This window comes from Rana temporaria, chromosome 7 (genome assembly GCF_905171775.1).
Source record: "Rana temporaria chromosome 7, aRanTem1.1, whole genome shotgun sequence".
NCBI classification, from domain to species: domain Eukaryota; kingdom Metazoa; phylum Chordata; class Amphibia; order Anura; family Ranidae; genus Rana; species Rana temporaria.
This window is the reverse complement of record NC_053495.1, coordinates 196,358,942-196,371,057: the sequence shown is the minus strand read 5'-3', so window position 1 is coordinate 196,371,057 and position 12,116 is coordinate 196,358,942. Positions and strand designations below refer to the sequence as shown.

Genomic DNA, 12,116 nt, shown 5'->3' with positions numbered 1-12,116 from the left:
AGACTAATTGGTCGCCATTCACTTCCAGAATTGCAATATTCCTCCTATCGAAAAATTCCCCATGGGACCCTTTCTGGAAAAAAACTCCCTGGCAATTACTGCAGAACGCAGGAGACAGAAGGTCTCCAATGGGCACTAAGGGGCCCGGATATTGCTCGAATACTGTAAGCGGTATGAACTTGGACATTAGCGCGATATTGGAGCCATTTGTGGTTGATCATAAAGCGTTAGAATCTCTTCTCTGCTGTGTGATTCTGTCTTATACAGAGCTGAGGACAGAGGGGGCCAGATTCTCAGAAGAGATACGACGGAGTATCTCAGGAAACACCGTCGTATCTCTGTTTTTGGCCCCGGGTATCTATGCGTCTGATTCCTAGAATCATTTACGCATAGATACGGCGTAGATCCGACAGGTGTAAGTCACTTACACCGTCGGATCTTAGATGTAATTCGACGCTGGCCGCTAGGTGGCGTTTACGTTCAGTTCTCATTTGACTATGCAAATGAGCCTGATACGCCGATTCCCGAACAAATTTGCGCCGCCTCGTCGTCGCTTACGTCGTTTCCGTAAGCGTAAGGTTACCCCTGCTATATGAGGGGTAACCTTACGCCAGTCCGTCGTATGCCATGTTAAGTATGGCGTCGGGTCAGCGTCGTCTTTTTCCGTCGGGTACGTAGTTTTACTAAGTCGTCCGCGAATACGACTTTACGTCAATGACGCTCACGTCGGCGTCATTGACGTTTTCCGTCGTGAGCTGGAGCATGCGCACTGGGCTATTTTTCCGCCCGGCGCATGCGCAGTTCGATCGTCGCGGGGGCGCGCTTAATTTGAATACAAGCCGCCCCCTTTGAATTACGCGGCCATATGCCGGGCCATTTACACTACGCCGCCGCAAATTACGGAGCAAGTGCTTTGCGAATACGGCACTTGCTCCAGGAAGTTTTGGTGGCGTAGTGTAAATGGCTTACTAGCGCCAATGCGCATTCTAGGGCCAGATTCATAGAGAACTGCGGCGGCGTAACGTATCGTCTTTAAGTTACACCGCCGCAAGTTTTCAGCGCAAGTGCCTGATTCACCAAGCACTTGCGTGTAAACTTACGGCGGTGTAACGTAAAGCCGTCCAGCGCAAGCCCGCCTAATTCAAATGGGGCGTGTACCATTTAAATTAGGCGCGCTCCCGCGCTGAACGTTCTGCGCATGCTCCGTTCGGAATTTTCCCACCGTGCTTTGCGCGAAATTACGGCGCCCCGACGTGTTTTTTGAACGGCGACGTGCGTAACGTAATTTCGTATTCCCGGACGTCTTACGCAAAAAAAAAAAATAATTTAAAATTTGACGCGGGAACAACAGCCATACTTTATCATGGGGGAGTAATTTTACCCCATGTAAATAGCACTCTCAACTTTACAACGCGAAAAACCGACGTAAGAGAATGCGACGAACGCGCGTACCTTCGTGGATCGCCGTAATCAGCTAATTTGCATACCCAACGCTGGAAAACGACGCAAACTCCACCCAGCGGCCACCGGAAAATTACACCTAAGATCCGAAGCCGTACGAAGCCGTACGCCTGTCGGATCTATGCCAAAGCCGTCGTATCTTTGTTTGTGAATGACAAATAAAGATACGACGCGGCAAATTTGAAAGTACGCCGGAGTATCAGCAGATACTCCGGCGTACTTTTTCTGTGAATCTGGCCCAGAATGTTAAAGTGGTTGAAAAATCTACACTTGTAGCCAGATTCACATACATCGGCGTATGTTTAAGCTGGCGTAGCGCAGCTCATTTGAGCTACGCCGACGTAAAATAGAGAGGCAAGGCCAGTATTCACAAAGCACTTGCTCCCTAAGTTACGTCGGCGTAGCGCAAATGGCCCGGCGTAACCCCGCCTAATTCAAAATAGGCAGGTAGTGGGCGTGCTCCATGTAAAGTACCTGTGACCCCATGTAAATGAGGGCCGTTGGTACGGCGCATGCTCAGAATCACGTTGCAAATACTCAATGCTTTCGACGTGAACGTCACCTACGCCCAGCCCCATTCACGTACGCTTACGTAAAATACAACGGCTGTTCCGTCGTCCATACCTTGCATGGGCTGCGCCATCTTTTTGGTGGTTTATCTTTACGCCGGCGTATGTCTTACGTAAACGGCTTATCTTACTGCGACGGGCGTACGTACGTTCGTGAATCGGCGTATCTTGCTCATTTACATATTCGACGCGTAAATCCACGTACACGCCCCTAGCGGCCAGCGTAAATATGCACATAAGATACGACGGCGTAGGAGACTTGCATCGATCGTATCTTGGCCAAATTTAAGCGTATCTGGTTTCCAGAATACACTTAAAGATACGACGGCGCGCATTCGGACTTACGACGGCGTATCTACTGATACGCCGTCGTAAGTCTACCTGAATCCGGCTATTTATTTTTATTTTTCCAGTGTGTCTCCCGGTCGCAGCTGAACTACTCCAAGCCCATCATTTGGAACATATGGGCTCACAGCTCTCTAGAAAGGTAGCCATCTGTTCTGCTTGAAGGAGAACTTTGAGTAACTTCCCAACAGCAACTTTTTTAGCAGAAAAAATTGTCTGGTAAAATCACTAAAGACTAGATGAGTTTTTCTCAACCAGGGTACCACGGCACCTTGGTGTGCCACGTGGGTTTCCCCTGGAGTGCCTCGAACACAAGAGTCGGTGTGCCCTGGATCAGAGATGGCTTAGAGGCTCCCGCTGCTGTCATCTATAGCCAGTGAGGAAGGAGCGGGGGAGGGTCCTGGAAAGCCTTTAAGTGTTACTATAGAGCAGGGCTCGACAAATCCCGGTCGCCAGGTCGCCATGGCGACTAGAAATAGGGTCCTGTCGACTTGGCTTGGAAGGGGGGCAAAAAAAAAAATATATATATTTTTTTTTGTGAGCTGGCGCCATCTGGTGGTGAGCTGTTGGTATTACAAGTTATTACCACCAGATGTGTAAGCTGGCGCCATCTGGTGGTGGCCGTTGGTATTACAAGTTAAGCATTACAAGTTAAACAGCAATTTTAATGTAATTTTTCACTATTTTTCACTATTTTCACTGCCATCTTCTTCCCTCTAATTAGAACCCCCAAACATTATATATATTTTTTATCCTAACACCCTAGAGAATAAAATGGCGATCGTTGCAATACTTTCTGTCACGCCGTATTTGGGCAGAGGTCTTACAAGCGCACTTTTTTGGGGAAAAAATTACACTTTTTTAAATAAAAAAATAAGATAACAGTAAAGTTATCCCCATTTTTTTTAATATTATGAAAGATAATGTTACGCCGAGTAAATTCATACCCAACATGTCACGCTTCAAAATTGCGTCCGCTCGTGAAATGCCGACAAACTTTTACCCTTTAAAATCTTCATAGGCAAAGTTTAAAAAAAATCTACAGGTTGCATGTTTTGAGTTACAGAGGAGGTCTAGAGCTAGAATTATTGCTCTCGCTCCAACAATCGCGGCGATACGTCACATGTGTGGTTTGAACACCGTTTACATATGCGGGCGCTGCTCACGTATGTGTTCGCTTCTGCGCACAAGCTCGTCGGGACAGGGCGCGTTTTCTGGCTCCTAACTTTTTTAGCTGGCTCCTAGATTCCAAGCAAATTTGTCAAACCCTGCTATAGAGTATCTACGTCCTTTAAAAAGACAGAAAGTGACTGACACCTAATTTTTTTTAGTCTTTCATCTTAGCCATGGACTCAGCCCTGGGGTGAAATGCTGGCCCTCCCTGTTCTTGTTTCTTAGCCTTGATGAAGGGGGGTTTTGAGACTCTGAAACAGGTTGGCATATTTGTGTCATGAAGAGTTCTTACTGGACTAATTATAGTTTTGTGGGTCCTTTTTAATGCGCTATAGATTTTTATGGAAGTGTACACATTAATAATGGGTTTGATTAAACAATTTAAGAGCATCATGCAAGGAAGACTGTACTTTGTGTTGAATGCCATTCTTTTCTTCTCCAGGTTTGGCTTCTTCCCAGAAAACTGATTGGGACTATATGAGTGAGACTGGGGAGTTACAATGAAGAAAAGTCAAAGTGTGATGACTGTCACAGCAGAAGAGGTAATATGTCCTTTGTTTTACCAAAATCTTATCCAAAATTCTAAGGGCCAGATCCACATAGAAATAGATCGGCGCAGCGTATCAGAGATACGCTACGCCGCCGTACCTTACCTGGCGTTCTTTCGAATCCTCAAAGATTTCGCACTGTGTTATGGCGGTCTAGTGCATTTCTGGCGGCGGAATTCAAATCGGCGATTAGGGGGCGTGTTTCATTTAAATGAAGCGCGCCCCCGCGCCGAATGAACTGCGCATGCTCCGTTTCTAAATTTCCCGCCGTGCAAAAAAAGAAAGAAAATCAGTAAAATTCTAAATAATAACTAATAATAATAACTTTTAAATTCTAGGTGTTGAAATTTCCTTTCAAATTTGGCTGTTAGTGAATGTAACAAATACAGATTTATCTGAAGTTACGAATTATCCAAAATAACGAATGCTGCATCTAAACAAATGGAATGGAACAAATTAATAATAAGTAATAATAATAAAAAAAAAGTATTTATTATTATTAGATTGTTACATTCCATTAGTTTAGATGCAGCATTTGTTATTTTGGATAATTCGTAACTTCGGATAACTAAATTCCAATACCTATAATTTAATAGTTAGTAATATAATTTAATAGTTAAGATGTTATTATTTCTGATTTTTTGGGTTTTCGGATTGCCATTCATTAGAATTTTCAGATATTCATTTTTATTTACAGATTTTCTAGTTTTCTAAATTTCCCGAATTTTTGAATTTCCGAAATTCTGAATTTCCTAATTTCGAATGTTCAAATTTCCGAAATTTAAATATTCAGAAATTCCAATTTCCAAAATTTTGAATATCTGAGTTTTCGAATTTCCGCAATTCCGAAAAGTCTGAATTTTGAAAATTCGGAATTTGAAGATTCGGAAATCTGAAAATTTGGACATTTTTTAAATTCAGAGATTTTAAAATTCGGAAATTTCTGGATTAGCAAATTTATTAAAATGTGTTAAATGTCTAGTGTGAATTCACCAGCCAATCAACAGGCCGCTGTGTTCCACGACTGATTATACTTTCAGTGGCCCAGATTCAGGTACGATTTGCCCCTTTTTTACGGAGGCACAGGGCAGCGTTTTTGCCCTGCGCCCCCGCAAATTATCTGCGCTGCGCGCGATTCACGGAGCAGTAGCTCCGTAAATTGCGTGTGCGCTCTTTAAAATTGCCCTGCGTAAGGGCGCCTAATGTAAATGATCCCGTAGGGGGCGGGAATCATTAAAATTAGGCGCGCTCCCGCGCCGACCGTAGAGCGCATGCTCCATCGGGAAACTTTCCCGACGTGCATTGCGGCAAATGACGTCGCAAGGACGTCATTTGCTTCAAAGTGAACGTGAATGGCGTCCAGCGCCATTCACGAATCACTTACGCAAATCACGTAAATTTCGAACGTCGCGACGCGGGAACAACGGGTATCCTATAGCATTGCCTGCGCCTGCTATTAGGATGTGCAACCTTACGTGAAACCCGACGTACGCAAACTACGTAATTTGCGTACGCAGGGCTCTCGCAACGTTGTGAATCGGCGTAAGTATGCAATTTGCATACTATACGCTGACCACAATGGGAACGCCCCCTAGCGGTCATCGCAAGAATGCAGCCTAAAATCTGCGTGGCATAAGAGCCTTATGCCACGCAGATTTTAGGCTGCAGTCGGCGTAACAAGTTCTCTATGGTTATATGGTTATATATGGTTCTATGGTTAACTATGGTTACGCAGGCGCAATTGCTACCTGAATCTGGGCCAGTATGTTTATATTCATATGGAGTGTACCTTCAATGTGTAAGTGCAAATCACACTCACAAATGTTGAATGAATTAATTGGCACAGAAACTCACAATCTATTTTTATGTCTCTATAGAACATACAAGAATTGTCAGAGTGCTTCCTCAGCAAATCCTACAGCTCATACGGATATAATATTGGGATAGATCTGTGGAAAGGAAAGAGGTTTTGCCCCGGGACGCTGCAGTTGCCACCGTTACATCAACGGCAGGTGTGCAGGGCGAAGACCCCAGATTACAGCCACCGACCAACAACCCTACCTTTGGTGCCGCCCCCGAGGATCGCTGTGACACCAGTGGAGAGAGACTGGTAGGTGTTACATTCTAGGGGTATCGTTTGGATTCTGCACCTGGCCAACTCCCTACTGCCACTTTCTCCCGTAACCATAACGCAAATGTTATGTTGTACTGTAAAGATTTGTGAGATGTCGTTTTCATAGCTCTGCAAACGGTTTGAACAAATCAGATTGTTGCTGTAGAATGCGTGTTTATGCGGTTAAATGCATCATAAATTTGTGAGAATACACTATGTAATGGGGACACATAACCATCACACCTACACATAGTGCCGGCTGTCATACCCTCCACACTTCTCTCCTGTACATACTGCTCACTCTCATACCCTCCCCACTTCTCTCCTGTACATAATGCCTATTGTCATACCCTCCACACTTCTCTCCTGTACATACTGCTCGCTCTCATACCCTCCACACTCCTCTCCTGTACATACTGCTCATTGTCTTACCCTCCACACTCATTTAATGTACATACTGCTCATTGTCTTACCCTCTGTAACGGACATATGCATGCTGCCGGGACATCGATAATCTTCGTGCAGGGGGACTACAAGGAACTGCATGGCTTGTCACAATTGGATGTACCACATTGTATTCTGAGCTCAAAGGGTTAACTGGACAAGGGTCTCTGTCACTGCTGAATGCTAATGTTCTCTTCGCATAGCTAATGAACTCTCTTTTGTGTAGGTAACAGCCTCCTGTGAGGTGTATGCTGATGGGGATTATGTGTGAGTGATAATTGTTTTAAAGGTTAATTGAATTCTATTGTCTGATCAAGCTAGGTTGAGGAGCCGAAATGGCTAGCAGCTGATTGGCTCAAGGGAAGGTCATTCTTTCAAAGTGTGTGTATTGAAGTCCCCCCTGGGGGGGGGGGGGGGTGTCATTTGTTTCTGTACAGTTGTAACCAGATTTAAGGAAGAAAAATGTGACATTAAAGGTCAGTCTGCTTGACTCTGCAAACGTAGCACGTCTCGTTTCTTGGAAGGGCGTTCGATGGGATATACCGGCGGTACTTGCATATCGCAGCTTGCCAGGGAAAAGGACGTCTCCAACGGCCGATACCCCTCACTACCAGTGGGTAGCCGTTACATTGGTTGGTAGCAGTGGGATGGTCCTTTTATCCAAAGAGCAAGTGCTGAATGGAGTCGCAGTACGCCAGGCTGAAAAGATCCACACTAAAAGATCTATTGGAGAGTCGTGGTAGGAGCGCCAGCAACAGACCACGGAGGGAGCTGATAGCTGACCTGCTGGAGCTGGACGAAATGGATGGATCCATGGAAGGAACGGAGCCCCTTGCACCGGTCAGCAAAGAAGATGTAATTACTGGGATTGTACAGCGGAGATTATCCTTGTATCCAGAAACGTCCGTGGAACTAATCAACCAGCTGTTTCGGGAAGCAAGGGAAGAGATACAAACGAAGAGGGGACAAGAACTGGAACTGGTAAGAGCGAGACAGCCCATTACACCTGCAGTTCCTACCCCCCCACCTGCTGCTACAGGAAAGAAAATACCGTTCACTGCATTTAAAGCTTTTGTAGAAAGTGAGGAGGAAATCGATGGATATTTGGCGGACTTTGAGAGGCAGTGCTCACTACACCAGGTACCACCAGACCAATGGGTCACTATTTTGTTGGGGAAATTGTCGGGCAAAGCCAATGAAGCCTTTCAAGCTCTCGCTCCAGAGGATATTTTACAATATCAGCAAGTTAAAAAGGCGCTGCTAACCCGATATGCCGTAACGCCAGAAGCCTACCGCCGGCGCTTCCAGGAGTCCAAGAAGAAGGCTGTGGACTCCCACATGGAATGGGCCAACCAGTTACAAAGGGTGGCATCCCTTTGGGTCCAAGGGTGCAAGGCCAACACCGGGGAGGAAGTATTGCAGCTGTTCCTAATGGAACATTTCTTCCAAGACCTGGCCGCAGACATACAAGACTGGGTACGAGATCGCCGTCCCGCTAACTTAAACGAGGCGGCTCGGCTAGCAGATGAGTACGCGGAGACAAGGAAAGTAAGCCAGGGTACTATGTGGCTGGCTCAGAAGGTAGAACCGCGTACTCCAACCGTCACCCCACGCCCAGAGTTTCGGGCTCCAGTCCCACCACATCCTCAGGGGCCTAGCAACTACCCCGGGATTCGCCTAGGGTGACGTGCCATCACTGCAGCGACACGGGACATATTGCTCGTTATTGCCCTTTGAGAGCTACCAATAACAATTGGAGACGCACAACACCCAACACAGAGGTCACTCCATCACGTCCCTCTGCGGCCCACTGCCTGGAGACCGAGGGGGGCCCTGAGGAATGTCTGGGAATTTGGTATGAGGCAGACCCAATACAAGCGGCCTCTCCGGATAACCGTCAGCATCACCGTCAGGAGGTACGGGTGAATGGACAAGTAGCACAAGGCCTAAGAGACACTGGGACTACTATCACTCTGGTTCAAAAACATCTGGTAAAGCCAGAGAACGTGTCCACTCGCACAGTTGCCGTCCGGGTCGCAGGGGGTGCTGTATTTCGCGTACCCACCGCCCGGGTGCACTTAGACTGGGGAGCCGGGTCAGGAAAGACCACAGTTGGTATCATGGACAACCTACCTGCCGAGGTGGTGCTGGGCAACGACATTGGCCCTCTGACTTCGGCTTATTTACCTACACCTGCTGCTGCTTGTCCCGTGACCACCCGCGTTGCTGGAATCAACCCGCTTGCTGCTGAGAACCGGGTAAGACTACCTTCCCCGACATGTACTGTAGATCCGGCACAATATCACAGTCTAAAATGGGAATGTGACAAGTTGGCCCGTGAGAAATCAGAGATGCAACGACACTATGTCATGTATTATGATATGTCCCGTGGCTTGAACATTGAAATGCACAAACAGGCGGAAATTGTCAAAAGATTAAATGGGATTTGCATCCAGGTGGTGCCGTATCTGTCCCAAGAGCATCAGCAACAGGTTTTGGGAGCCATTGAGAGAGCAAAGCAAGTGACTGTTCCAGAATTGAATTCTATTCTTCACCGTCACCATCAGCTACCGACCTGGTAAGCCAATGGGAAGGCCGACGGACTGTCCAGGCAAACGGAACTTTTACCCTAACAGCAGACCGGACATCCCCAAGTTGATCCGAAAAGGATCAATCCGGGTCTGCCGGAGTGTTCCACAAAAGGGGAGTAGTGTAACGGACATATGCATGCTGCCGGGACATCGATAATCTTCGTGCAGGGGGACTACAAGGAACTGCATGGCTTGTCACAATTGGATGTACCACATTGTATTCTGAGCTCAAAGGGTTAACTGGACAAGGGTCTCTGTCACTGCTGAATGCTAATGTTCTCTTCGCATAGCTAATGAACTCTCTTTTGTGTAGGTAACAGCCTCCTGTGAGGTGTATGCTGATGGGGATTATGTGTGAGTGATAATTGTTTTAAAGGTTAATTGAATTCTATTGTCTGATCAAGCTAGGTTGAGGAGCTGAAATGGCTAGCAGCTGATTGGCTCAAGGGAAGGTCATTCTTTCAAAGTGTGTGTATTGAAGTCCCCCCTGGGGGGGGGGAGTGTCATTTGTTTCTGTACAGTTGTAACCAGATTTAATAAACAAAGGAGAGAAGGATATGGGAATCCCACCTATTTATCAAATATGTAGTACTCACCGATATTTTCGGGGGGTGCAATCAAAAATATAATGTACCAAGAGAGAAAAAAAACAAAAAAGAAAAATGACTGCTGCACACCCTTAAGAGTTATTACTACGTTTTATTAAATATCAGAAAATAGAGCATAAAAGGCATTAAAAACACACAGGTAACCAATAATGGTATAGTACCCTAGAAGTGACCTGAGAATACACTCACAAAAGCGAGACGGCAAAAATCAGTGACAAATTGAAAACTGGAGCTTGATCATCCAATAAGGAGATCTAAGTCCATAACTCACCCATTCACCCTCCACACAACACAAAGAGACCCCCCACCCCAAGCACATATAAAACCCTCACTGCTATCAATAATCCTAAAGATTTCCACACCATGCGGTGGTTCCCTGTAACTACAGGTGAAAGTACCACCGTCTAAGTGGGAAAAGTTGCAAAAAAGAAAAAGCTCAAAAATGGGGACATGAGAGGGATCCACTATATAGTGGTATAGTAATACTGCTCAATTGGAGATAAATGGCAAGTGATAAATCAGATGAGAGAGATATAGTCCCAGGGACCGCAGACAATTCTACTAGGCTGGAGAAAAAAAAAAAAAAAAAAAAAAGTGGTATATATATATATGTCTCTGCTCTTCAGATGGGTCGCCGCATCTGGCGTAAACAGTTGTTCAATTTCCATCAGATAGTAACTGATAAGGAGGCATTCAACAAGAATATATATTTGAGACACTGTAGTAGTGATCATTAAGTATCAGAGTTCACCTATGCTGCACTTGAGAGGACTATGCAACAATGTAGCCACAATTAATTGACGGGTTCCCATTACTTATGGGTAGTGTCCATTCTAATATATCAAGTAGATATGTCCATCAGATATTGAAATCTTGTTGAACTGCTAGTGGCAATTAGGCTTACATGAATATTGGATGTGTTGATATATACACTGTTGGTGAGCAGATAATTGATCAGCATTCCACAGAAAATAAACGGCTGAAGTTGTACTCACTGTTGGGCTGTTATGTGTAGCTCAGAGTTGTAGCTACCACATCAAATCTGTACTCACGTGCTGCCAGAGAGATTTGCAGCTGAGCCATCCATCCATGTGTAGCACACAGAGCCTGAAGCACTCCTCATCAGTGCAGTAATGATAGGTGAATGATATAGTAATGTCCAGTATAGAACTGCAATTATACAGTGTCTTCAATGATGTTAGGCAAATACCAATCTCCAAAGTTGAGAATAAAGGATGTATTAGGTCTCCATGGGGTCAGTCTCTCCAATTTGAGCGTGCAAGTAATGTTCAGATTGCACTGTTCATGTCTCCATGTGATACTTTTCCTTAAGCTGCTTAGTGGCTCAAGGTAACCATGTTACCGAGCTCCAAAAGAAAAAAAAGCACTGAGGTTCAAAATGTGCATCGGGGGGTCCCTGTACCCCAAGAGTTTACATGTTTCGTTCCTTTAGAACTAGGAACTTCGTCAGAACTCAGTTCTGACGAAGTTCCTAGTTCTAAAGGAACGAAACATGTAAACTCTTGGGGTACAGGGACCCCCCGATGCACATTTTGAACCTCAGTGCTTTTTTTTCTTTTGGAGCTCGGTAACATGGTTACCTTGAGCCACTAAGCAGCTTAAGGAAAAGTATCACATGGAGACATGAACAGTGCAATCTGAACATTACTTGCACGCTCAAATTGGAGAGACTGACCCCATGGAGACCTAATACATCCTTTATTCTCAACTTTGGAGATTGGTATTTGCCTAACATCATTGAAGACACTGTATAATTGCAGTTCTATACTGGACATTACTATATCATTCACCTATCATTACTGCACTGATGAGGAGTGCTTCAGGCTCTGTGTGCTACACATGGATGGATGGCTCAGCTGCAAATCTCTCTGGCAGCACGTGAGTACAGATTTGATGTGGTAGCTACAACTCTGAGCTACACATAACAGCCCAACAGTGAGTACAACTTCAGCCGTTTATTTTCTGTGGAATGCTGATCAATTATCTGCTCACCAACAGTGTATATATCAACACATCCAATATTCATGTAAGCCTAATTGCCACTAGCAGTTCAACAAGATTTCAATATCTGATGGACATATCTACTTGATATATTAGAATGGACACTACCCATAAGTAATGGGAACCCGTCAATTAATTGTGGCTACATTGTTGCATAGTCCTCTCAAGTGCAGCATAGGTGAACTCTGATACTTAATGATCACTACTACAGTGTCTCAAATATATATTCTTGTTGAATGCCT

General features: G+C 45.2%; 1 protein-coding gene across 1 annotated transcript in view; it reads left to right on the top strand.

The window, feature by feature from the left end:
* The first annotated feature begins 3,991 nt into the window (after positions 1 to 3,991).
* The window catches only part of PDE4B (phosphodiesterase 4B), a 432,600-nt gene continuing 424,475 nt past the window's right edge, over positions 3,992 to 12,116 (top strand). Inside the window, exons 1-2 of the mRNA XM_040360754.1 lie at positions 3,992 to 4,090; positions 5,974 to 6,206. Coding sequence (XP_040216688.1) covers positions 4,049 to 4,090; positions 5,974 to 6,206 — 275 coding nt within the window. The 5' untranslated portion in view covers positions 3,992 to 4,048. The remainder of the gene's footprint in view (positions 4,091 to 5,973; positions 6,207 to 12,116) is intronic.